Source organism: Cavia porcellus, unplaced genomic scaffold (genome assembly GCF_034190915.1).
Source record: "Cavia porcellus strain 051 isolate PalLab524CR breed Dunkin Hartley unplaced genomic scaffold, mCavPor4.1 scaffold_16, whole genome shotgun sequence".
Taxonomy (NCBI): domain Eukaryota; kingdom Metazoa; phylum Chordata; class Mammalia; order Rodentia; family Caviidae; genus Cavia; species Cavia porcellus.
The window spans coordinates 41,862,756-41,886,255 of NW_026947499.1; the positions used below are offsets into that span (position 1 = coordinate 41,862,756).

Below are 23,500 nucleotides of genomic sequence, written 5' to 3' on the forward strand. Positions count from 1 at the left end.
GTTACCAATTTATATGGCTCATTTCTTGCACTGCCTACTTCTAAATGCAAACAACTTTAAGATCATTTTATTATCTTCCACCTAAAAGTTGACAGTGTTGCTTTTTCTAGAATTATTTTTGTTATGAAATTTCAAACACACCAAAGTAGAAAAAATATCACTAATATTTATGTATGTTACTAGCCTGGTCAGTAACTGTTAATGCCTGGCCATAATGGTACTGGATCTCCAAGAAATAAAACTTTCTGGACATGGCTGATGCCCCCCAGTGTCACTCTGTCCTATTCTCCTCCCTTCTACAGTTACCCTCCTTCAAATAGTGAATGTCTATAGGTGGCTACAACTAATGATGATACATTGTATAATCTCAAGAAAGCTGGAGGAAGGGATTCTGAAGGTTTTGACCACAAAGAAATGATAAATGTTGAGGATATAAGTATAATTATCCTAATTCATACATTACTCAGTGTGTATATACGTACTGAGACACTACATGTACCCCATAAATATGTACAATGTTGATGGGTCTATTACAAAAAGAAAAATATGAAATGTACTCCCAAATAGATAAATGATAAGGAATACATTATTGAAAATGACAAAATCATCAATGAATGCACATTAACTGAGAACTAGACTACTTATCCTTAATTGATGGTCAAGTTTTATTGAATGTCCATAGTAAAAATGAGCACACCAAAATACTGCTATTCGAACTTCAAAATGTGAAAGGCTTGTTCTTAATATTGTTCTGTACATTTAAAAAAAATTCCTAACAAGACTAACTGAATTCTAAGAAGAGACCTGTCACCACAAATATGTGGCACATGACTGATCTGTAAACATCTGTACCTACTTGGCTGACTTTTACAGTGGGCACACTCCCAAAAGCCATTCTCACATGGGAATCTTCAGGGACCAGTAACTAAAAGATAAGTACTTTTTAGTATATGTGCTGCCAAAGTGAGCACAGAAAAAAGTACTTTTTTTTTTTTTTTTTTTTTTTGGTACTGGGGATCAAACTCATGACCTCACACTTGTCAGGCAGGTGCTTGTGTCGCTGAGATAAATCCCAGCCCCAGAAAAAAGTACTTTTTAAGTCTCTAAAGATTTACTCACTAATACTGACTTTCTGAAAGGTTCACACCACACTAAAAGCAGTTAATAAGATATTCTTTTTTTTTTTTTTGGTACCAGGGATTGAACTCTCGACCTTGCACTTGCTAGGCAGGTGCTTATGCTGCAATGTACTTTGGCACTGAAGAAAATCATCTCTAGAAACACCGTTTTAAAAATCATAACTCACCATGTTAGAATAACAGGCCATGCGATTCACATGTAGTTTTTCAATGATTTCTTTAGGAATGGAAATTTTATCAGACTCTGCATAATCAGCTATCCTTAAAGCTTCCGTGTACTGGCTTATCGAGCTATTCCAATCACGTTCCCGATAAAAATCATTTCCTTCATTAAAAAGATTTCTCACAAGAGCCTGCAAATATACCTAAAAAGAGAAAGTTACCTTTTGCAGAACAAGATAAGGCATGAATAAATTTCAGTGATTGTACCCAAAACTTCAGAGAAAACCATTTGATGGAACAGCAGCACTGTTGCCTGTATTAAAGATTTATCTTGCTTGTTTCTGCAAAAGAGAATCACTCTTTCTGAAGAAAGACACAGAGAAAGCACCTTATAAATATGCATTCACATCTGCATTTCTGGGCCTAGGATAATAAATGCCAAGCAGAAGCCCTCAGTGTCAGATTTTGTCTGTTACTGCACTTCCTCAAAGGCAATTATAATAAGTATTTTTAGTGATTTGCTTCACACACTGGGTAGTACATAGGCGTGTGTGTGCAAGCACACACGTGTGTGCATATATCTAAATTTTCTAACAAACTGTAGGTGAAAAATAGTATTTTTTCTTATTTGAATATCTTTACCAGTAAGGTTGAACTTTTCCACATTTTTATGGACCATTTATTTTTTTATTTTCTTTTTTGAGACAGGGTCTCGCTATACAGCTCAAACTGGCCTTGAACTCACTTTGTAGTAAACTCACAATGATCCTCCAGTCTTAAACTTCCTGAATACTAGGATTACAGGCATATACCACCACGTCCAGTTTATATTTGTTCTTTTGGAAACTATTTGCTTGGGCCTCTACCTATCTAGGGGAAAAGGATGCTAAGTCATTTTCTTATCAAGTAAGTACACATATTCTTTTGGTGTGTACAACAGTTTTTTAATATTCCTTCATGATTTCTATCATTGCTTTAATATTTTAAATGTCTCTTTGTCATCACATGATCAGACACTCAACTTTTTTGTCTCATTTTCTAAATTCATGTGTAAACTGAGTATCTTATTAAAGAAAATGGAAGCCAGGCAGGCTTGGTGGTGCACATTTGTAATCCCAGCACTTGGGAGGCTGAGGCAGGAAGATCATTGAGAGTTTGAGACCAAGGCTGGAAATTTAGCTCAGAAGCAAATCAGCTGCCTGGCAAGCACAAGGTCCTGAGTTTGAGAGAGTTTAAGACCAGCCTGCACTACAAAGTGAGCTCAAAGCCAGCCTGAACTGGGTAGCAAGACTCTGTCTCAAAAAGACCATCAAAAAAAGAAAAGAAGAGGAAAAAAAAAGGGGGGGGACAGATCAACCTTCACTAATTGATGTGACATGTGGCATGACACTGAAGCTCTGTGGATCTGAGTTCCTCATGTGGAAAATGAAAGGACTGTTGCCTGAATACCTTATGACTATTATCTGTGTGGAGAGTAAGAGAACTAAACAGAAGAGGAAGGAGGACGTGAGGCAAAGGGCAGTGACATCTGGAAGCACTAAGACCCTCAGAGATAAGAAGCCACAAGTGAGTAGTGGCCAGGATCCAGCCCATGGCCCACGTGCTGCCCCTCCCGGGATCGAACTCACGACTGCCTACTTCAAGGCAGGCGCTTATGCCGCTAAGCTAAACCTCCAGCCCCTCACCAGCTCTTCTTGGCAGCCAGTTATCCCCTCTTTACTGTCAGGAATTTTCTTCAAAATAAAACAAGACACTCAATAATCTCCTTAGCTTCCATCCCATTTATGTGCAATAAAATCAACAGTAATTTCTTTTTTTTTTTTTTTTGGTATGGATTATTGAACTCACAACCTCCTACTTGCCAGGCAAGGTGCTTGTACCGCTGAGCTAAATCCCCAGCCCATGAAAGGTAATTTTCAAGAGATTCGAAAGAAAAACTAAATCAAAATATATTAGCAGAGGAAAGAAAATATATGACAAGCCAGGCATGGCGGCATGTGCTTGTAATCCCAGCTATTTGGGAGGCTGAGACAAGAAGACTAAATTTGAGGCCAGTCTGAGCAACTTATCAAGATCCTGTCTCAAAATAAAATAAAGTTGTAGGCATGGAGCTCACTGATAAGAGTGTTCCTGGGTTTGAACCCTAGTAATGCTTAAGGAAAGGAAAATGCAGGACAATTGTCCAATTATGAACCCTCAAAAAAAAAAACAAAAAAACATTAAGCTGTCCTACAAAACAAGGGGTTGGCAAATTTTTTCCACAAATGCTCAGACAGTGAATAATTTCATCTTTGCAGACCTATGGTCTCCGTCTCAATATCACAGTTGCAGGAGTAGCCATACATAAGACATAAACATCTGAGTGAGGCTGTTCTCAAACTACATATGAAAGAGGGAAACCAGCCAGATCTGGCCCACAAGGCCAGGGTCTACCAACTGCTGCTGCAGAGCAGAGCTCACAAGCACGGGCAGATTTTCACCAGACTTTCCCTGGGATCATTACCGCATATTGTTCCTGGGTTCCCAGATATGACAGCGATGACCTAAGAAGAAGAAAAACAAATCAATTGTAATTATCAGGTTCTACTGGAATTTGTTCAGCCAGAAGTCATGTTAGAAGTTTGATTCCATTATCTTGCTGCTGGTTCAAAACACACTCTAAAGGAATACTTATCTTTTACTGGCATGTGACTGCAGTCATGAAGAAAAAATTTAAACTATTCCTACTATTTTCTTAAGTACAACACTTTCTTTTCAAATCTAATTCTATTAAAAGAAGGCCTAATTCTTCAAATGCCAAAACAGTTAAAAATAGTACAGAACCACTAACAGTATCTGATCCAATTTACTGCAATGAGAGGACAATGTCTGCTTCCCAGGAAGGAACAAAGGTCAGATCTGCCCTGATGTCCTCTCATTGCAGGGCAGTCTGTCATTGATCCTTCCTAACAGGATAGTATGATGGCAAAATCTCTTTCTGCAGATAGATGCATCAGTCACTTTTCATTCAAGTTCTTCAGTCTAACCTTTTTTGAGATACTAAAGGATTTTAGCCTGAAAAAGTCAGCAACAGGAGGATCCACTTCAGAACACATGGCCACTCAAAATGGATAGAGGGGAAGAAAAGGAAAACAAGGGTCATTTTCAACCAAATTTCACAGGACCTGTTAAACATGCATAAAGAGCTCTCAGACTCTGCAAAATATTCGGCCCCATAAGAGGAGACCCACCACATGGCAGAAACCTAGGCATAAATTCTCAGGTGCTTACTGTATGAACTGCAGTCCTTCCTTAATGTTCTGCTGTCTTTTCCTTCTCTCCTCAGTCACACTGGACATGTTACCCAGAACATCCACTTTCTAAACGAGCAATCTGGAAAGAAACAAGGTGAAAAATTACCTGAGTGCCAGGGGTTCTGAATCCCCATTACCACAGTCATCGGCCTGCCCATCTCCAACTTAGGTCTAAGGTCCCAGGCCCCAGGGACCCACTATGAACAGCTTCTGTGGGTGACCCATGGTCTAGTGCTCACAAGTAGAGAGTATTTGTCCTCTTTAGGGCTATGCAGATTCTGGCTGTCCTTCCTAAGTGGTCTCCATGAAAAGCTATTTTGCTTCTCTCTCCTTTCCTCTCTGGCTACAAATTTTATTCTTTTCCTGTCTATCCACATGTGGAAGCTGCCACTAGAACAGTCCCAGCCTTGTTTTGCTTCTGGAAGCATTCCCAGAAGAGAAAAGCTTTCACATCCGCTTGCCTCCAAGGGAGTTTGACTTCCTTGTAAGCAGAGTCCAAACCTCATAAAAGTTTGGTTACAGAAACTTTTCAGATAATCCCTGCTGATGTAACTAACTGATAGAGCCGTATCTAAAGGCACTTCAATTGAAATTTTCTGGACAGTTAGGGCTTACTTCCTGTGTCACACTGATAATGTCAACATGTGTCTGTCCCCTTAGTGCTGGCCCTGCTGATCAGGGCTTACTGAGCAGTCCGGGGAAGTTAAGGAGAGCCACAAAGAGGCCTAGGATGCAACACAGTCCACTTGTGTCCTAAACCGGGGTTTCTAACTCAGCCAAGTAATTGTATCTGCAGGAGGGTTTGCAGTGCACCACAGGACATCACCTTTCTCTCTGGCCTCCACACATGTCAAGTAGTTTTACCCCACCTCATCCCTAAAGTGTTAACAACCAAAAATATCTCCAGGCACTGCCAAACGTCCGCATCCGGAGGGTGTCAAGTCACCCTCCGCTGAGAACTGAGACCTGAAATTAAGAAGACACCTTCTCACATAAATCATGTATTTGAACCTACGTGACAGAAAATGAAATTCCACCCATACTTCAAGTGCATAGCTCAAATTTTTTAAGTTTCATTATTGCTTAGCACTTGCAGTTGTATTTATAAATCCACCTCTTTCTAAGTTTGCGGGGTGGGGCAGGGCATGATTCCTGGCACTAATCCCCATCCTCTTTTAAATCCTTTCAGTCTAAGCTGGGGGAGGGGGGTGGATCTGGAGGGGGCAGCATTTGTGCACCCTGGGTGAGCCCCTAGGTTCCATCTTTAGCACCCCACCCCCCAGAACTTGCATCTTATAAGTAAAAGCTACTTTACTGAAGTGTTTACATGGGGAAAAACAGGATGGCTGGCATAGCTTTCAGTAGTCCAGCAAACTACAAAAGGGGAGAGGAGAGCAGGAGATGCAACAGCCAAATGCTGGTCACTAAGAGTCAGAGTACAGGAAAACTCTACTTTAAATCTATCTGAAATTTGCCAAAATAAAGTTCAGAAAATCTGTGATAGTGCAGTAAAATAGCACTATTTCTGGAATTTGTTTCTTAAAAGACATTAGCAAAAAGGAAACTGGATGGGTGGAAATGGAACGAAAGTATCAAAATGCAGAGACTGTTCCACCTGGGTTCCAGCAGGATTCATCATGTACTTCTATCCACTTGTGTATGTCTGAGTATTTCCCTAAAGAAAAAGATTTGTTTTTTAAACTTATATTTGTGTGTATAGTTATTTAAGCAGGAACTATGTGTAAAGAAAAAGATTAACGCAACAGGATACAAAATCAACATTAAAAAATCAATAGTTTTCTACGGGCCAACAAACAATAAACTGAGACAGAAATTAAGAAAAACAATTTCATTCACAATAGCTTTAAACAAAAATAAAATACCAGAGGGGTGTGGTGGTACACACTGATAATAACAGTTTCTGGGAGGCTGAGGCAGGAGGATCACAGGTTGGAACTCTACCTGGAGAACTTAGCCACTTGATGAGACCCTGTCTCAAAATAAGGAAAATTTAAAAAGGGCAGTGGGCTACACGGAGTTTAAGGCCAGAACTACAAGGCAAGACACTGTTCTTAAAAACAAAAACGAAACAGGAAGGAGCTATGGATATGGTACAGTGTGAAAACCCCAGGTTCAACTCCCATTACCACAAAAAGGGGTGGGGAGAGCTGGACATGGTGGTATACTCCTATAATCCCAGCTCAAGTGGTGCAGTAGGATTGCTGTGAGTTGAGGTCAGCCTGGGACTACAAAGTGAGTTCAGAGCCAGCCTGAATGCATAATGAGGCAGTCTCAAAAAAGACAAAAAAAAAAAAAAAAGATCACGGATTTACTGAGTGACTTTAGGAGTGCAAAGGTACCCACTACACCCTATTAGGTGAAAAAAAAAGTTCCAGCCAGGCATGATGGTGCATACCTATAATCCAACACTTGGGAGGCTAAGGCAGAAGGATTGCCCTGAGTTCAAGGCCAGCGTGTACTACATAGTGAGAACCTGTCTCAAAAAACAAACAAACAAACAAACAAACAAAAGGCAACAAGAAAAACATGTAAAAGTACAAATAAGGACAGAGGATGTAGTTCAGTGGCTGAATGCTTACTTAGCATGTACAAAACCCTGGGTTCAATCCCAACGCTGGTAATAAAGATTGAAATTAAAAATCTATGTAGTCCTTCCATGGAAAAACGATTTAAGGCCTCAGATTTTTTCTGATCCACTTAAAGCAGGACCAAGCCAGACACAGTGGTACAGGTACACCCTCAGTACTCAGGAGGCTGAGGCCAGAGGATGATGAAAGAGGCCAGCCTAGGCTAACATGTAGCCTGCCAAATCAGCAGGCTACAGAGAAGTGAGATCTCGCTCAAAATGACAAAGACCACTGACGATGACGACGATGACGACGATTAAAACAGGATCAATTTCTCTTTGTTTTCTCTTTGGGGAGGTGGAAAGGAGGTGTCAAAAAAAAAAAAAAAAAGAAAGGGGGTGTCAGCGATGGAGCCCAGGGCTGTATGTATGCTAAGCCTGAGCTCTACCACTGAGCTACACTCACAGAGACCAGCTTACGCAGAATCAGAATTTTCTAGCTCGGGAGACCAGAGTAAGGAAGGGTTCCAGCACCACTCCCACTCTCAGCCAATGATGCCTCCTCCCCCAGCTCTGACAAGCTGAAGTAGAGTTCAGTCTGGGGTTCAGTCATAGCAAATCTGCTGGCTAAGAAGAGAGTCCTGCATAAACTAAACCACGGAGCTAATAGCCTTAAAGTTATTTCCTCAGAAACTGCTTGAAAACTTCTAACCTCAACCTCTTACAAATGGCATGGGACAAAAAGCTGACAACTCAACTAAATCATTAGAAATAAGATACAGATGTTTTCAGAAGTAACAAATACATCCCTTCTATCCATGTATCAATTTCTGCAATATAATGTCAAGTAATATTTTAATATTTTAATAGTATGACAGTATTTCAAGCTCAGTTAATTGTTTAAAATTTCCCCAAGTCTTAATGAAAATTTTCAAATAAACAGTAACCTGTTCTTATAATGAACATGTTCCCATACACTATCCATATTCTGTATCCATTTGCTGATATTTATCTTCCACTAGTCTTTATCCTGCTGTCCTACCAGTCCACTTTATTGTTTTGATAAATGTCAAAGGCAGTTGCAGACATCAATTATAATCTGTTTCGAAGTATCTCACAATGTGCCACCTCTCCCCCTCTAAAGTAAAATGTGTGAATCTGTGGTACTAGGAATCAAAACCTGTAGCCTGACGAGAGCTCAGCAAGTGCTCTACCACCAAGGGCACCCCCAAATGTACAACTGAGTGACTCCTGTAATTGAGATCTTGAATATCACCCACCTCCCCAGAGTTACCAGTCTCACTCCCACCCCAGGCAGCCACTGTGCTGATTTTTTTTCCACCACAGGTTAATTTTATTTGTAAAATAAACCCTCTCATCTTTTTTTTTCAGAACAGAAAGAATTAAAAATATTTTCCACCTTATTTTTGTGTTTATTTTGCAGTGCCAGGGTTCAAACCCAGGGCCTTGAGAGAATGCTAAATAAGCACTCTTAAGAGCTGTATCCCCAAGGTCCAGCTTATTTTTGACTCCTGCGCTTTTTTTTTTTTTTTTTTTTTTTTTTTGAGACAGGGTCTTGCTATGTCATTCGGTCTGGCCTTGAACTCACTATGTAGCCCAGGCTAGCCTCGGCCTCTGAATGCTGGGATTATAGACATGCACCACCATGCCTGGCTCACCTTGGATCCTGTACAATTTTAAAGTGAGGAAAATCTTATAAAGTTAATCCAACTGTCATTTCTCCCTCAAACCCAGTGATACTTGACAGTGTCCACTCTTCCTTGAAACCCTCTGCTGTCACCTTCCTGTCACAACCCTGGCCAGGTTTGCCCCTACTCACAAACCCCTGTCTCTTCACAGCCTGAAGCTCCCTGGTCTTACAGAAATGCAGGAGCTCTAGAGGTTCTAGTGGACCCCTCTGGAGGCCCTCCTGCACTGGCAGGGTGTCAGTGACCTCCACCTGAGACCCTGACAGAGCTCTGCAGGGAGCTGGAGACACATGCTCTGCCCATCTGAGAGTTCCACCTGGATGCCACCAAGACATCTCAAATGTTTAAAAAGTACTGTATTATGACAGTGAAAAGGAATGTCTCCTTCCCAACCCTGTCATATCCAGCCACCCTATTTGTCCTAAAGGGCAGTTATGTATCCTGCAAAGATATTTTATAGAACTCTGTATCTTTTTTTTTTTTTGTACCAGGAATCAAACTCAGGACCTCACATTTGCCAGGCAGGTGCTACGACACTGAGCAGTATCCCTGGTCCTCTGTATCTTGATTGTGGTGCCAGGTACATGAACCCATGTGCATGTAAATAAAACTGCACAGAACTGCATACCCATAAAGCACAAATGAGTGATGGTGACAAATGCATATGGATACCTTTAATCCTAGTTATTCTGGAGGCTGAGGCAAGAGGACTACAAGTTGGGAGCCAGCCTGGGCAACTCAGGGAGACCCTGACTCATTAAAAAAACAAACTGGATGTAGCCCAGCAAACTTTGGGTTCAATGCCAGTACAGGGGAAAAAAATAAGTGTAGGCCTGTAATTTGGTTAGTAGTGTTACACTAAAGGCAACTTCCTAGTTACAATGTGAACTACAGTTATCTGTCACCAATAGGGAAGCAGGGTGAAGGGTCATGGCCTCTATGCACTACTTCTATAATTTCCTGTGAGGCTGTAATTATCTTAAAGAATTAGAACTCTTCTATGCACACTTTTTTTTTTTTTTTTATAAACCAGGGCTGTTAGCATGTTCTGTACTTCACTTTTTGCAGTGAAGGGTTATTCCACATCAGTACAAAACACAGAAAGTATTCCAGGACACAGTTGTGCCATAACTTAAAGTTTCAGGTTTCCTGGAAGATGTTTTACTTGTTTGCAGCTATGACAGTTCACCACACACAGGGCATTTCATGGTATATGTAAGGGTCTCTTTTTTTTTTTTTTTGGTCTTTTTTTCGTTTTTATCGGTACCAAGAATCGAACTCACGACTGCCTGCTTGCAAGGCAGGCCTTTATGCCGCTGAGCTAAATCCCCAGCCCCTATGTAAGGGTCTCTTTAAAGAATCTCTGTAAGACAGAGGGCACACATTTATTTTGCCAGCTATTGCTAAGGTATACCAAATGACACAACACCATCTAACAGTGGATGAGGCTGGGCATGATGGCGCACATTTGCAATAATAGCGCACTCCAGAGGTTGAGGCAGAAGGATCACCCAAATTGTTCCGGGTCTCAAAAACAAAACAATGCATGAGGGCTCTGGTTCCACATTCAACCAATGAATTAGCAATTGTGTTCACCTCTGTTGGTTAGGGAGGTAAGTAGCTAGAAGAAGGGTCAGGTCTGATTTCCTCCACCATCAGTAAGGCTGAGTACCTTTCCAGAGTAAGGCACTGGTACCTTACTCTGTGTGAATCGTTTCATGACTGTGGCCATTTAATCAATGAGGTTGAACATTTCCTTATTTATGAAAGCTCTTTATATTTTAAGGGAACATATAAGACCCATACTAAGGTGTTACATTAGTATTTCCCCAAATTTGTTATCAATCATTTGATTTAGCTTAGGTTTAAGCAGGGTCTCTTGCATGCTAAGCAAACACTCTTAACACTGAGCTACATCCTCAACACAATTACAGAACTTTTTCCACAGCAAATATTTTATTATTTTTATTGGGGTGTGGTTTGAGACAGGATCCTGAATAGTTCAAGTTGGCCTGAAACTTACTTTGTAATCCGAGACCAGGCTCAAGCTCAGGGTCTTCCTGTCCCAGTCTCCCAAGTGCTTGGTGTGCTGGGATTTTTTTTTTTTTTTTTTAAAGAGTGCTGGGATTACAGGCATGTGCCACCATGCTAGCTATGAAGACACACTGTTAAGCAAGAAACTCAGTGAAACAGAAGTTAATTTCATTAAATTAACTAAACTGTTGTAAACTGGTACATCTCCTCCTAGGTCAGAACCTAAAATCTGTTCCTCAAATGGAAATAAGGAAAAAAGGGATGGTAGATGTTCCTTATAATTCCTTAAAGGTTTAGTCAGTGCCTGTTAGGTGACACTCACTGTCCTAATGTCTTGTACAATGCCAGTAAAAGAGACAAATATATTCATATCCAAGAGCTTTAGCCATAAAGGGTAACCTTAGAAGCTAGCTCCAACCATCAGAGCACAGACAGCAACTGAATGTGACTGTGACATACTGAGAAATAGTAGCTGACATTTGCCTCATGCTATGTGCTACGCTAAGTGCTTTGGGTGTATTAAGACATTTAAAGCTGATAACCCTAAGAGATAGGTGCTATGAGCAAACACAGAAATGACATCCCTGCCCAGGACCACACAGCTAGGAAGTGGCAGCGCTGAATTTCAAAGCCAGACAGGCTGGCCCCAAGCATGAGCACTTAACTGCTGCAGTTCTCCAGGGCGGCTCCCGTCTCAGGTGACCTGGGCGGTGTTCTGACAGACAAATGGGCACTTCATGGCCATTCAGGAGAAACAGAACACACCCACAGGAGTGTGCACAACGTCATGCTCAAGGGATGTCATTTAAAGCAACTTTAAGCACTTTCCCAGGAGGAATACAGTGGACACAGAATCAGGATCAAACTCTAGGGAAATGTATGTCCATGTTCCATCCAGAATAGTATGTGTTTAGATAGAAATATTTTACATAAAGCAGTCCTAACTAAAAGGCATTAACAAAGGACCCAGCACCACAGGTCCTCAGGCACAGTGTTTGTATTTTTGCCTAAAAAGGGATCCCAGAGTTTGGAGTCAAAAACTACATTACCATCTATGTTCACTTCTATCTGCACGTGGAGGCTATAGTTAGGGTTTAAACTAACTAAAACATCATTACAGTAGGATTACTGTCAACCTTTTCTTGCAACAGGTAGAATGCACTGACTCTTAAAATACTCAGCAGAGCCCTGGGACACCATGCCCATCTTGAGCAGGCTGCCAGCTCTGGCGGGGAACCATTGTCGAGCTATTCTACCACCCCAAAACTGCAGACACTCTACAAGAAAGTGTCCTCCTTTTATAAAAAGATAGAGGCTGTGTCAAACAGCCTCAGGAAAGTATTCTGATGTTTTGCATGCCTAGGAACGGCTCACTCTGACACTGCGGGTGGATTTCAGATGCCACAAGATAAAGCATCCATCAGAGCCTCCTCACTACATGGCTCTCTGGGAATCACGCAGCTCAGGGGAACTGTGCCCACAAACCCTCCATAGGAGGATTCAACAGAAAATTCTCACTTCACAGCAAGTCCTTGTAATCCACAATTTCTCTGGGCTCACTCATGTGCCCAGGACCAGGTGAGATCTTGCCACCAGACATGGCTGACACCTGACCCCAACCCACACTCTCCTTCTCACCAAATGTGCCAGGTTAACTAACACGTTGTTCCAAATTTAGGTCTTGGGGCTGGGGATTTAGCTCAGTGGTGTAAGTGCCTGCTTTGCAAGTGCAGGGTCGTGAGTTCAATCCCCAGTACCAATTAAAAAAAAAAAGAAAGAAAGAAAGAAAAAGAAACCAAATTTAGGTCTTTTCATATAATATAAACTTCAAGTTTTTCTATTTTCTGCCACTCTTACATTCCATTCCAAATTCCTGAAGCTTCATGAGGTACATGAAATTAACCAGCACTAATTAAGTAAACAACACAATGCTAAACATTAAATTAAAAAGCAAACTTCTTGTTGGGGCAACTGCTAGAGACAGGTAACCTCATTTCTTTACATCAGGACTATTGCCACAATAAATTATGTGTGGCACAGAAAAAGAATTAAAACAGACACATTATCACTAGCATTAATTTAAAAACTGTGTTAATCGTTTAATATTTCTCCCTGCCTTAAAGAATGTTTTCTAAAGTTTTCTCTTGATTTGTAAACATTTCAGACTTTAAAGAAAACAAAGTTCACTAATAAGATTCTGGAGAAAACATTTTCACTCAAACAAAACACTTTAAGATATTCTTTACAGTTCAGCAGGGTAGTTCATATGGTAATTCTGGGAGGCTGAGGCAGGAGGATTCCAAATTCCAGTCTAACCTAGGCAATTTAAGAGACCCTGTCTCAGAAAATAAAAAGGGCCGGAGATTTAACTCAATACAATCCCCAATACAACAAAAAAGTGAGACAGAGAGGGATTATGTAGAAGACAAGTTACTGTATCTAGAAAGCTCATTCCTGAGTATTTGTAGAAGACAAGTTACTGTATCTAGAAAGCTCATTCCTGAGTATTTGTAGAAGACAAGTTACTGTATCTAGAAAGCTCATTCCTGAGTATTTGTGGCAACAGATTACAGACATGGTTCTTTGTTCTATTCCATTATCAGAATGTTCAAAACCTTCCTAGAGTTGAGAAATTCTATCAGAATTGGTTTCGTCCACGTAAAACATACATTTAACCCACTTGAATCAGCAGATTTTAAATTTGTCAAAAGTAAGACTTGTGGGGCCATGTGGCTGTCAAACCAACAATCTTACCGACAAAAACCGACAGAATTGGAAGAATGAGAATGAAGATGTCAGAGTGTAACTAGAAACCTAAAGTTACAGCAACATAGACCAGGGCAGAATTTCTCCAGGACATTGGGATAGCAAAAAATCAATGGCCTCTTTGCTGGATAGCATTCATCCTCAGTAACAAGACCTGATCCTAAGCTGGATCTTGTCCAACCAGTCTCAGACTGCAACACACAGCAGATAAAGGGGGAAATTACTCAAGAAGGAAAATTGTGTCCCTTAACTTGCATCATTTTGCAAATTGGGTCAAGACCCCCACTGAGCAATTCAGCTCTTCAGTTCAAATGTGGGTGAGAGAAAAAGCAGCAGATTCCCTGAGAGCCTCCAGAGAAGGAAGCCACCGGCCTGCTTTCAGAGAAGCAGGAAAAGGCTAGCAGATGGCAGACAGAGGCTCGGCCCCTCCTCCATTCGGATGCGCCAGTTGAGAGCTGTCCCGACAGAAATACACCGCCAGCCACACAAGCCGTGTTAAACTGTCAAGTAGCCTTACTACGAAAGCACTTCGAGATTGCTGACATTAATTCTGATTTTATATTTCAATCCAATAGGTCCACAATATTGTCGTTTCAACACATACCAAGTATAGTATACAGGATTATCAATCAGATGTTTACGTGGTTTTTCTGATATCTTTTCTGAAGTTCGTTTTTCTCCGGCTGTTTTTAAAGCCAGACTTTAACATCACACCAGGACGACATCACCATTCGTCCTAGCCACATTCAAGTGGTCGGTAGTCACACGTGGCCACTGGCCTTCTTCGTGGACAACGCAGATCCAGTGTGAGCTGACCCCTGCTTTTTAAATATGTAACATGGATAGGCGTGGAGGCTCACAAATGAAAACCAAATACTCTGGGAGGCTGAGGCAGCAGGACCCCAAGTTTGAGCCCAGCCTTCGCAATTGAGCAAGTCTGTTTAAAAACTAGGACTTAAGAGATACAGCTCAGTGAAAACGCCCTGGGTTCGATTCCCAGTACTTACAAAAGATAGAGATAAAGGAAGAAGAAAAACCTAACCTGTGACCCCTCTTTCAACTAGAGAGCCGGGGTTGGGGGCCGACCGGAAAATGCCCGACACTGATAAGCTCACCCAATCAGGACGCAGACAATCCCCGCCCCCCCAGGCCAGGCCCGCCAACCTGGCCACGCCCCTGCGATGACCACCCCCTAACCGGAAGCTCCCGTTAATGAGAACTGACAGATCTTCAGAGGGTGGGGTGCAGAAACCTAAAACTGAGTCACCCCAGCGGCGCAGGGACCGGAAACCAGCGGTCACCCACCGCCCCGCGCGAAACAAGGAGGGATTCGCCCGAGGCGAGCACCTCCCGCCGCCAACACCCCAGACTTAATCCGGGGCGCCCGCTTTCACCAGCACACACAGGGATAACCAAAAAATAAAAAATGTTTCAGAGCAATCACCAAAAATGAGACCGCTCGCCAACAGACGAACGCGCGGACTGGGTCGCGCTCCCGGGTGGGAGGGGGCTCCGCGCGTGCCCGCGCCTCGACGCCCCCGCCCCCCGCCGGCGTCCGCGAGCGGCCGCGCGAGAGCTCGAGGCGGAGACAGCGGCGCGGGGCTGGACGAGACCCTCCCCCGAGACGCCCACCTCCCTACCTGCGGGGCGCGGCGGCGGGACGCGGCGGCGGGACACGGCGGCGGGGCGCGGAGACGGCGGCGGGGCCCGGCGCTCGCTCGCAGTTATGATCTGCCACCGGCAAAGGCGCCTCGGCTGGGCGGCGTCCGCGACAGCGCCCTCTGGCGGCGGGAGGCCGTGCGGACGCCCCAGGGCGCGCCGCCATTGGTTGCTGGGCGAGCGTCCGGCCGGGGGCGGCGGCGCCACGTTGGGCCGCGGAGTGGCGGAAGTGGTGACGGCGCCTGGCGACGGGGTGAGCGAGCGGTAGAACGCTTGCACTGGAGACGCCTAGAGCAGCTTTGTGGATCCCGGGCACCAACGCGCCAGGTGGCACGTACGGACCTCGAACCTCCGCGAGGCCGGGTGTCCCGCGGCGCCGCATCCCGTGCGCCCCTCTGAGCCCTCGGGATTCCCTGGATGGGCTGGGGCCTTACAGACGAAAAGCTGGGGCACAGGGTCCAAAGACAACCTAGGTCTAGCTGGGTCGGCTGGCCTTGGCTGCTGCTGCCTGTGTCTGTGTTTGCATTGGCCAGGTGCCAGGGCTCCGTGGGCCACAGGCGCCGCTTCATGGGATGGAAGCGGGAGGGCGCACCACCGAGCCCAGGAAGACCTAAGAAACTAGGGCAGGGGGCGTGGCCGGGCGGGCGGGCTACGGGAAAGGGCAGCAGTTGGGGAAGGCCGCTGAAAAGGGGCAGTCGTTCTGAAGAAAACAGGCTGGCAGGGCTTGCCCCAGGCAGTGGGAGGAGCAATGCAAAAAGCCCCGAGGCCTAAGTTTGGTGTCTAGGGCACAGAGACAGAATGGTGATTTTACAAGCGGAGAGGTCAAGGTCTGAGCGGCTGGGAATGCTTCCGTGTGGAATGGCTGCTCTAAGGTCTAAAGTTCTCAGGCTGCTATGCAGGAGAGCAGGCTGTAGAAGGGATAAGCAGGGAGTCTAGGTAGGTGGCTCTTGTGATAGTAACTAGGTGTGTTATCTATTCCTGGTTCCCTGACAAAATACCAGAGATTGCATCTAGATGTGGGAAGTCGGGTCACTCTTGGGTTACTCAGAATTGAATTTAGCTTAGGGTTGCCTTCTTTGCATAGAAAACACCCCAGCCCCGATTTTTTGTTTGTTTTTGAGACAGGACCTGGGCAAGTTGACCAGACTGGACTTGAACTGTGTGTTGGGCTATAGACTAGCACCCTCACGCCAGACCTCGAAGCTAGAAGAAATCTAAGATCAGGATGCTACAGGGTGGCCTCTTTCCTCTTTAGCATTTTTTCTGAATCTTTTGTGTCTCTTCCTTTCATAATAACAATCGTATTAGTTTAGGGCTCCACCCCTTGTGCCTTCATTGTGCCCTAAAGAAGCAGGACTTTTTAAAAAAAAAAATGAACAAGTTTCCCAGAACCTAACCATTCCCTTCAGACTTCCGGTTACCTATATGACTGTTGTTACAAATACAATTAGTAACTTGTTCCTATTAGTAAAGATTCATAATCTGTTCTTGTAACATCCTGCTTTTCCCAGAATAAGGCCATCTAGAAATACTAAGTTGCAAAACTGTCTGCTTCTGTAAATTTGCTTGTCCACCTACAAGTTCCACCCCTTTGGCACATGTATAAAACGAGAACCCTTCCTTTGTTCAGCACCCAGCCTTTGGGACATGAATCCCCTGGGCCAGTGTTTACCTAAACCAAAATAAATCCTCTTGAACCTCCTGTGGTCTCTCCAGTCTCTTGAATTCTACAACAAATTAATTCCTAAAAGACCCTGTCTCCGAATATTAGTCATGTTGGGGGTTAGGGCTTCAACAAAAGGATTTTAGAGGACACATTTTAGTCTATAATACTAGATATGCATATAGCAGAGAAGTGTTAAGGAGCACTGAGGCATGGGAAGGAGGCTTCTTTGAGAAAGGGGCCAGAGACTGCTTATCACGCAGGTCCCAGCTCAAAACCTTTTCTTGGAGAGTCATATGACAGCACATCTAAGGGGCTGCTCGTTAGTTGAGCATCCTATTCAGTCTCCATGGCACAGGATTGCCCATTGTCCCCATGATCTGGGAATGGAGGTAAAATGCATGCACTGTGGGAAATGACCTTGCTAATGGGCTAGGTAGTTATTTGTGATCTTCCTTCCCTGCCCTCCACAGAATAGTGGAGGCCCTACTATTTTGTTGGTTTTTCAGCCTGCAAATAGTGCCTAAGACCCCTAAGTACTTTTTTTTTTTTTTAACTGCCCTCTCTGAGGAACAAACCCTGTAAGTACTTCTTACAGGTGTCTCATGGAACCTTGGTGTAGGATCTGAATAATGAGCAGGAGATCCCAGTGGCGGATATGTGAAGAAAAAATTAAGTCAGATGGTCCTGAAAAGCAGGCTGGCTGACTGGAGCCATGGGCATGTGGGGAGTGATTCAAGTGCAGGCCAGGCCCTTCAGAGCATTGTGAAGCCATCAGAAGCTGAAGGTCACTCTGTCAGTACAAGGGAAAACACTATGGAATTGTGGGTGGCTATGGGTACTAACAAATACAGTGACTTACCACTAATTTACAGCTCTAGTGGTCCCTGGTCTTTAAGTGGATGTCACTTGACTGAAGTCAAGGTACCAGTAGGGCCGGCCCCTTCAGGAACCTCTAGGAAAACATCTGGTCTGTTGCCTTTAGGGGCTTTTAGAAGCTGCCTACATTTCTTGAGTCATCCTCTGCCCTACCCAAGTCTTCTGAGCCAACAGTGGTTTGTCCTGCCTTTCTCGATATGTCTCTCAGACCCTGCTTCTAGCATCCTTGTTTCTTCTCACTTGTCTGCCTCCTTCTTTGCCTTTTTACACCCTTGTGATTGGGCTGGCCGCACCTGGATAATCCAAGGTGGTGTCCCCATCTGCAGGTTCCCTTTTACCAGGTGGAAGAGAACCCCACAGGCTCCTGGGCTTAGAAAATAGACATCTTTAGGGACACATCGCTCTGCCTGCTAGGGGAGAAAAGCCAAGGAAGCTCTGTGGATGGACCTGTGTCTGGGATCCATGTCAAGTATATAACAAGATAGCATCAAACAACATGATGCTAAAAGCATCAGCTTGAGCCCCTCTCTTTTCAGCTTTCTACACCAGCAAGAAATTTTCAGATTCTTCACCGGAGAGTACCCTGGACAGTACATTCTCTGAGGACCTATTGTGTATCTTGTGCTCTGAAAAGCCAGAGATGGATAAGAATTCCTGCTTTCCACCAGTTCTATGTCTCTGTGATCCTAGGGATACCACAGGGTAGGCAGCAGAGACTGTGGGGGCACTAAGAGTGACCTCTCCATTCTGTCTACAAGTATTTATTGAGCTCTAACTGTGCCAGTACCTGTTCTGGAGGCTTGAGCTGCATAAGCATTCAAAACTTAGCACTGACCTTGTGGAGTCTATGGAGTAAAGCAGACAATCTGTACGAACAAATCATACAGTATGTTGGAGAATACTGAGTGTTACGTGTTTATTGAAAAGAAAAGCAGGAGAAAGGGAATCAAGAGTGAAAAGGAGAGGAACAGAGACAGTGGTCAGTGCTAGGGCATTTGTCGAATATGCACAAAGTCCTGGGTTCAGTCCCTAGCCCAGGGGTTGAGGGGGTGGGGGTAGGTAGAGAGGCAGAAACAGAAGTAATCAGTACTTATTGAAGATGCTAGTAGGGCATGATAACACATGCCTGTAATCCAGCACTCTGGGAGACTGAGGCAGGAGGATTATTGTGAATTCAAGACCAGCCTAGGCAACAAAATGAGCTCAAGGCCAGCCTGAACTGCACAGCAAGACCCTGTCTCAAAAAGACCAGGAAAAAAAAAAATTAAGTGTGTAGTCTAGTGGTAGAGCAGTTGCCTAGCGTGTGCAGAGCTGTGGACTCCTTCCCCAGCTCCTCAGAAAATTAAACAGGGTTTGCAAAGGTTATAAGACCTTCCAGACTTACTAACGGAAGTTATGATGTGACTGCCAGTTTTTCTGGCAAATGCCATAAAAAATAGAAATGCAAGACAGAGTTCCCATGACCTGAACGTTTGTATTATAAGCAAGAGAAAGCAAACGAGGGCTGTCCCTTTCTGTGGGTTTCATTTTTCCTCATGTGTATTTGTGATTTGGAATGCATCATCCTTGTGTGTTGTCCCTGTTCTGAATGTAAGGGGAATCAGAATATAGGACAACTTTAGGTAGTTTCCCTTTCAGCTAGGCCCCAGGTTAAGTGTGGTAATGAAAGAACCCCAGCTTCGAGAACCCATTTAGAGACTTGTGAGTGATTTCTCGTAGGTCCATGGGGTCTCTGGGTTGCAGCCCCCATCTCAGGCAACACTTACAGTCGTAGCTGAATTTAGCATGCACACATAGCATAAGCATTTGTTCTTTTAAAATATATTTTTAAGACCCCCTCTCCAACAAGGGAAAAGATGTTTTGTATTGTGATACCCTCTCATTTAAGTGCTTCCAAACAAATACAAGGTGGTCTCAGCTATCAATCACCAACACACTGCTGGGGGAGAGGAGCTTTGGAGTCTGGCAAACATGGGTTTTCCTATGGCTCTGGGTGGTCCCCAGCAAGCAGCTTTCAGAGGCTAGTGTGCAGCGTTAGTGTGGATAATTATACTCCTGGCATGAAGAGGATTTAATAACATGCCTATAAAGCGCCTGGCATGGGCAATGCTTTCAATGAATAATAGTTTCCTTTCCCTATGAATAGAGCCAGCATTCCAGAGAAACCTTTAGGGTAGGAAGAGATCATAAGGTGCATTCCCCAGTGACCCTAGGTGTGACTGCCTTCAAGGGCTTAACTGAAGGGTGACAGACCTCTCAGGTGCAGAAAAAATTACTATCCTCAGAGTGGGAAAATTACTGAGAGTCACGGGTATAAAAATGAAGTCTAGCAGATGATCCCACAATCTGGGGATCATTAGCACCGTGTTATTCACTGACATACAACTTGACCTCAAATTAGAGCAATGAAATGATCTGGTTGCAGCCAAGTACTGTATTGTGGTATATGTCTGCAATCCCAGCTACTTAGGAGGCTGAGGCAGGAGGACTGCAAGTTTGAGGCCAGTCTAGGCAGTGATAGATTATGCCTCTAGATTCAATCCCCAGTATGGAAAAACAAAACAGCTCCCACCACTACCACCACCACCAAACAAAACAAAACAAAACAACCAACCCTCCACTCTTGGGCTGAATGCGTGGACATCAATTTAAAAGTGTAAAAGTGCGGGCTAGCTCCTAATCATTGCATAGGAAACAGCCCTAGTTATCCAAGAAAAAAAAATGCATCTTTGGGGCATAATAGGACAGATTTTGTAATTTACTAGCCAGCATTTTTTCCAGTAATTCTTTGGAGCTGTACTGAAAGATATGCACTGTGGCCTGCAAGGAAAACAGATCTTTGTAAAATGATTTTATTTGGTTCTCAGCTGTTATGGCTTGTATCTGATGTCACCTCCTAAAAGCCTCATGCGTCATGGCAGGGGTGGGGCGTGGGTGGGGAGCTTTTCAGAGATAGCTGAATCTAGAGTTTGTGATTGATTAAAGGTCAAATACTGGGAGTAAGGCTGTGAGTGCTACACTGCCCTAGGGCAGATAGCCTGCATCCAGTATGAGGCTTGTCTCTTTTGTTGCCTCTGGTGTCTTCCAATGCCATGAACTGTTACCTCTTTGCTGCACCATCCTGCCTTAGAGCTGCCAATTTTGAACTGAAACCTTTACAAAATGTGAGCTAAATAAACCTTTTTTCCTTTAACTTTGGGTGTTCCGTATTTTGTCCCAGCAATGAAAAAAGTAACTGAGACATTTGCCAGATTTGATATTAAGTGTAATGCCACAGTTGGGTGTGGTGGCTCATGCCTATAATCCCAGCACTCTGGAGGCTGAGGCAGGAGGATCATTGGGAGTTCGAGACCAGCTTAGGCTACAAAGTGAGCTCAAGTCCAGCCTGAACTGCACAACGAGACCTGGTCTCAAAAAGACAAAAAAAGATACCAAGCGTAATGCCACAGTGTATCAATTCACTGCTTGTACTGGGGGAGATGACACATTTAATACGCAGAAAAGAGATCCTATCCTCCGCCAGCAGGCCCTGGAAACACTGCTCGCCACCACCATTTCCATCCAGATCTAATTCTCTACCACCTCCCTCGCCCCAGTTTGGCACATAGGATCCATTTCCATGTGCTGTTTCTCGGGCTCAGCACATGTTCCTATTTGATCTTCCTCTGTTCTGATTCATGGATGTTAATCCTGCACATAATTGCTGCTGCCGCTGAAACTCAAGCCATCAGGAATTGGTCCTTCTGTGGTCATGATGGGATGCAGGCAGCTCCTTTTGTCTGCCCACAAACAAAAGTGCCTCTATATTCAGGGCCCTCTGCTGGATCCCACTGTGTACCAGCTATGGTTTCTACTCTCAAGAAACTTAAAACTGTTTGTGGACTTGGCCAATGGACTGCAAAATAGGAAGGAACCAAAAACACACATCAAAGCACCTGATCCATTGAGATACACGGTCTAAGGTCTCTCAGTACAGAACAGTGTGAGAGTATGTAAATGATAGTTTCAAAGCAGGAGACAACTCCACTGACACTCCAGATTAAAAATTTATCTATTGTCTCAAAGAAAGCTACTGTCAAGCTTCTTTCATTCAACTAATCAGTATTATGCTCACTTTTTTTTCTTGCTCAAGGATCATACATTTCACTCAGTCTTTTATATCATTTGGCAGGGAGCCTAAGTTTATTAAGAAATTCTCAGAAGTCATAAATTTAAAAATGTACAAGTCCTCTCTTGAGTACACCAATGTTTCCAAGAACACATCTGAAGCCAGTTTTCCCTCCTGAGATGCTGTTATAAAATGCACTTAGTACTAACTGGCCTCTGCTGCTTTAGAGTGATTTACAGCAAACATTTTTTTTTTTTTTTTTGGTCTTTTTCATTTTTATTGGTACCAGGGATTGAACTCACAACCGCCTGCTTGCAAGGCAGGTGCTTATGCTGCTGAGCTAAACCCCCAGCCCCTACAGCAAGCATTTAAATCAACAGATTGTAAAGGCATTTGCAAAAAGAAAATACACTGATACAAGTGCTGCATTTCAATTTGCTGCTTTCCCAGCGAATTCTCATTCCCATTTTTGGTTTCAGCTGTCACCTGATGACTCTTGCATTTATTTGTGAATTTCCTCTTTTGAGATAGGTCCAAACTGATCTTGAACTCTCGTTCTCCAGCTTCAGCTTCCAAGTGCTGGGATCACAAGCATCTTTGCCACACTTTTGCTCTGAGCCGTAACACTGTCGTGTTCCACCCTTTTCTTTGATGTCCCAGAAGCATTTGCAGCACAGCATACTGAACTAGGTCTTCTCCTTCCCCAGATGCCACTTTCTTACGGAGAGGTTCCCTAACTTTCAGGCAGGTTAATCCCTTCAGTAGAGGCCCTCAAGCACCAGGCACCTCCTTCTGAGCACAGCAGAAGGTTCCATGTGTTGGGATGCTTGTTCCATTCAGGTTGAGCTCTGTCACTAGATGAAGGTAAGCTCCATGAGGGCAGGAGCTGTACCTTTTTTTCTCAGTATTGTCTTCAAGAGTGACATATTTCTATTTACTGAGAAATCTTGTTTATTACTATACAAATACTCTCTGTTAGTGAGAAGTTGCTACTGAGACAGAATCCAAAATTTCAGGATCCAGATGAAAAGGAATTGGTTATGAATATGCACTCTATGCTGACCACTACACTGCAGCACAGAAAGTCTAAGGGCAATTTAAAAAGTGATCCCAAAAGATTTCCATGTGGTGTAAGGCTCTTGAAAGACATGTAAGTCAAAAAGAATGTGTGAGCCATTTTATACACTCCACAGTTATGAAAATATGAATTCCACAGATTTAGATGACTGACCTGTGGGTGCAGCTCAGTCCTAGGGATTTTGGGGTGGGTCCCCAGAAGTATCCCCTAAAGCAGTTATTCGGGAGCATAGATGTCTGATTAGGATGTCAGTATAAGTAGTAACCAGCCCAGGTGAAAGCAAGAGAGAGAGACTGACAGGGTCAGACGAAAGGCCAAGAAAACGATAACAACTCGAGGAAGGAAAAAAGCACAATGAGATGGAATCACAATGAGAACAAACCATCCTTCAAGGAAGCCAATGCTGAGCAAAGTTCCCTGTGT

At 43.7% G+C, this 23,500-nt stretch overlaps 2 protein-coding genes across 7 annotated transcripts in view; one reads left to right on the plus strand and one right to left on the minus strand.

Moving 5' to 3' along the window:
- The window catches only part of Zc3h7a (zinc finger CCCH-type containing 7A), a 36,354-nt gene extending 20,883 nt beyond the window's left edge, over positions 1–15,471 (minus strand). Inside the window, exons 1-4 of one of the 5 annotated variants that reach the window (XM_003477760.5) lie at positions 15,331–15,471; positions 4,572–4,673; positions 3,805–3,844; positions 1,307–1,504 (exon numbers count right to left, since the gene is read on the minus strand). In XM_003477760.5, the coding sequence (XP_003477808.1) occupies positions 1,307–1,504; positions 3,805–3,844; positions 4,572–4,639 (306 nt within the window). In that variant the 5' untranslated portion in view covers positions 4,640–4,673; positions 15,331–15,471. Of the gene's footprint in view, positions 1–1,306; positions 1,505–3,734; positions 3,845–4,571; positions 4,680–4,700; positions 7,474–15,330 lie in introns of those variants that run through there. The other 4 variants (XM_023561007.2, XM_063226547.1, XM_063226548.1 and 1 more) reach the window with 4 other exon arrangements.
- LOC101789300 (uncharacterized) lies at positions 14,825–17,051 on the plus strand. Of its 2 annotated transcripts, none has more exons than XM_063226550.1 (2): positions 14,825–15,602; positions 16,475–17,051. In XM_063226550.1, the coding sequence occupies exons 1-2, from the start codon at positions 15,140–15,142 to the stop codon at positions 16,522–16,524; spliced, it is 513 nt and encodes a 170-aa protein (XP_063082620.1). In that variant the 5' UTR covers positions 14,825–15,139; the 3' UTR covers positions 16,525–17,051. The 2 variants fall into 2 exon arrangements, with proteins under 2 accessions (XP_063082620.1, XP_063082619.1); XM_063226549.1 differs by having other exon boundaries at positions 14,843–15,734.
- The last annotated feature ends 6,449 nt before the right edge of the window (positions 17,052–23,500 follow it).